The sequence below is a fragment of the Sapajus apella genome, unplaced genomic scaffold (genome assembly GCF_009761245.1).
Source record: "Sapajus apella isolate SASKATOON/1434 unplaced genomic scaffold, GSC_monkey_1.0 scaffold77, whole genome shotgun sequence".
In the NCBI taxonomy this organism is placed as follows: Eukaryota; Metazoa; Chordata; class Mammalia; order Primates; family Cebidae; genus Sapajus; species Sapajus apella.
In genome coordinates, this window is record NW_022437017.1 from 10204295 (window position 1) to 10205633 (window position 1339).

Genomic DNA, 1339 nt, shown 5'->3' on the forward strand with positions numbered 1-1339 from the left:
AAAAACAAAAAAAAAAACCCAAAAAACAAAGGCCGGGAGATGGTAAATTTCACACCAAGCATCATCAGCGGCCACTGCCCCTGGGTTTCTTCCTCTGGACCATCCAGCCCCGCCTCCACCCACCCTCACCTTGTTCTTGGCCTCCTCCTCCAGCCGCCGCCGCTTGTCCAGGGTCTTGGTGGCCGTGCTGCCCGCCCCAGGTGCAGTGCCAGCCTGCTCCTCCTCCGCCTTGGCCATGAGGAAGCGGGCCTTGTCGTGGTCCTCACAGCGCTGCACGTAGCCCTGCTTTGCCTTGCGCAGGTTAGCCTCCGCCTCTTGCTGTGGGTGTGAGGGCCCGGAGGTGAGTTCCAACCCCGTCCTCTGACGGGACGCAGTCCCTGCTACTCCCGTCCTCCCCACCCCCATCTCTCACACCAAGACCCCGTGGCCCAGTGGGGCATGCAGAGGACCCTGCCCAGTGATCGAAAATGGAAGAACAGGAGGAGGGCCGGGCACGGTGGCTCACGCCTGTAATCTCAGCACTTTGGGAGGCCGAGGCGGGCAGATCACCGGAAGACCAGCCTGGCCAACATGGTGAAACCCCATCTCTACCCAAAATATAAAATATTAGCCGAGGGTGGTGGCATGCAGCTGCAATCCCAGCTACTTGGGAGGCTGAGGCCCAAGAATGGCTTGTACTCAGGTTGCAGTGAGCTGAGATTGAACCATTGAACTCCAGCCTGGGCAACAGAGCAAGATTCCATCTCAAAAAAAATAAATAAAAAGCCAGCCACGATGGCTCAAGCCTGTAATCCCAGCACTTTGGAAGGCCGAGGCGGGCAGATCACCTGGGGTCGGGAGTTCAAGACTGGCCTGACCAACGTGGAGAAACCCCATCTCTACTAAAAATACAAAATTAGCTGGGTGGAGCATGTCTGTAATCCCAGCTGCTCAGAGGGCTGAGGCAGGAGAATCGCTTGAACCTGGGAGGCAGGTTCAGTGAGCCGAGATCGCACCACTGCACTCCAGCCTGGACAACAAGAGTGAAACTGTTTCAAAAAAAAAAAGAAAGGCTGGCCGGGCGCGGTGGCTCACGCCTGTAATCCCAGCACTTTGGGAGGCCGAGGCGGGTGGATCACGAGGTCAAGAGATCGAGACCATCCTGGTCAACATGGTGAAACCCCGTCTCTACTAAAAATACAAAAATTCAGCTGGGCATGGTGGCGCGTGCCTGTAATCCCAGCTACTCAGGAGGCTGAGGCAGGAGAATTGCCTGAACCCAGGAGGCGGAGGTTGCGGTGAGCCGAGATCGCGCCATTGCACTCCAGCCTGGGTAACAAGAGCGAAACTCCGTCTCAAA

The 1339-nt window shown here is 57.1% G+C and overlaps 1 protein-coding gene across 5 annotated transcripts in view; it reads right to left on the reverse strand.

Moving 5' to 3' along the window:
- Positions 1-1339, reverse strand: part of ARHGAP45 (Rho GTPase activating protein 45) — a 23824-nt gene that overhangs the window by 10455 nt on the left and 12030 nt on the right. For all 5 annotated transcript variants that reach the window (XM_032252445.1, XM_032252444.1, XM_032252442.1 and 2 more), the window contains one exon: positions 130-318. In XM_032252445.1, the coding sequence (XP_032108336.1) occupies positions 130-318 (189 nt within the window). The remainder of the gene's footprint in view (positions 1-129; positions 319-1339) is intronic.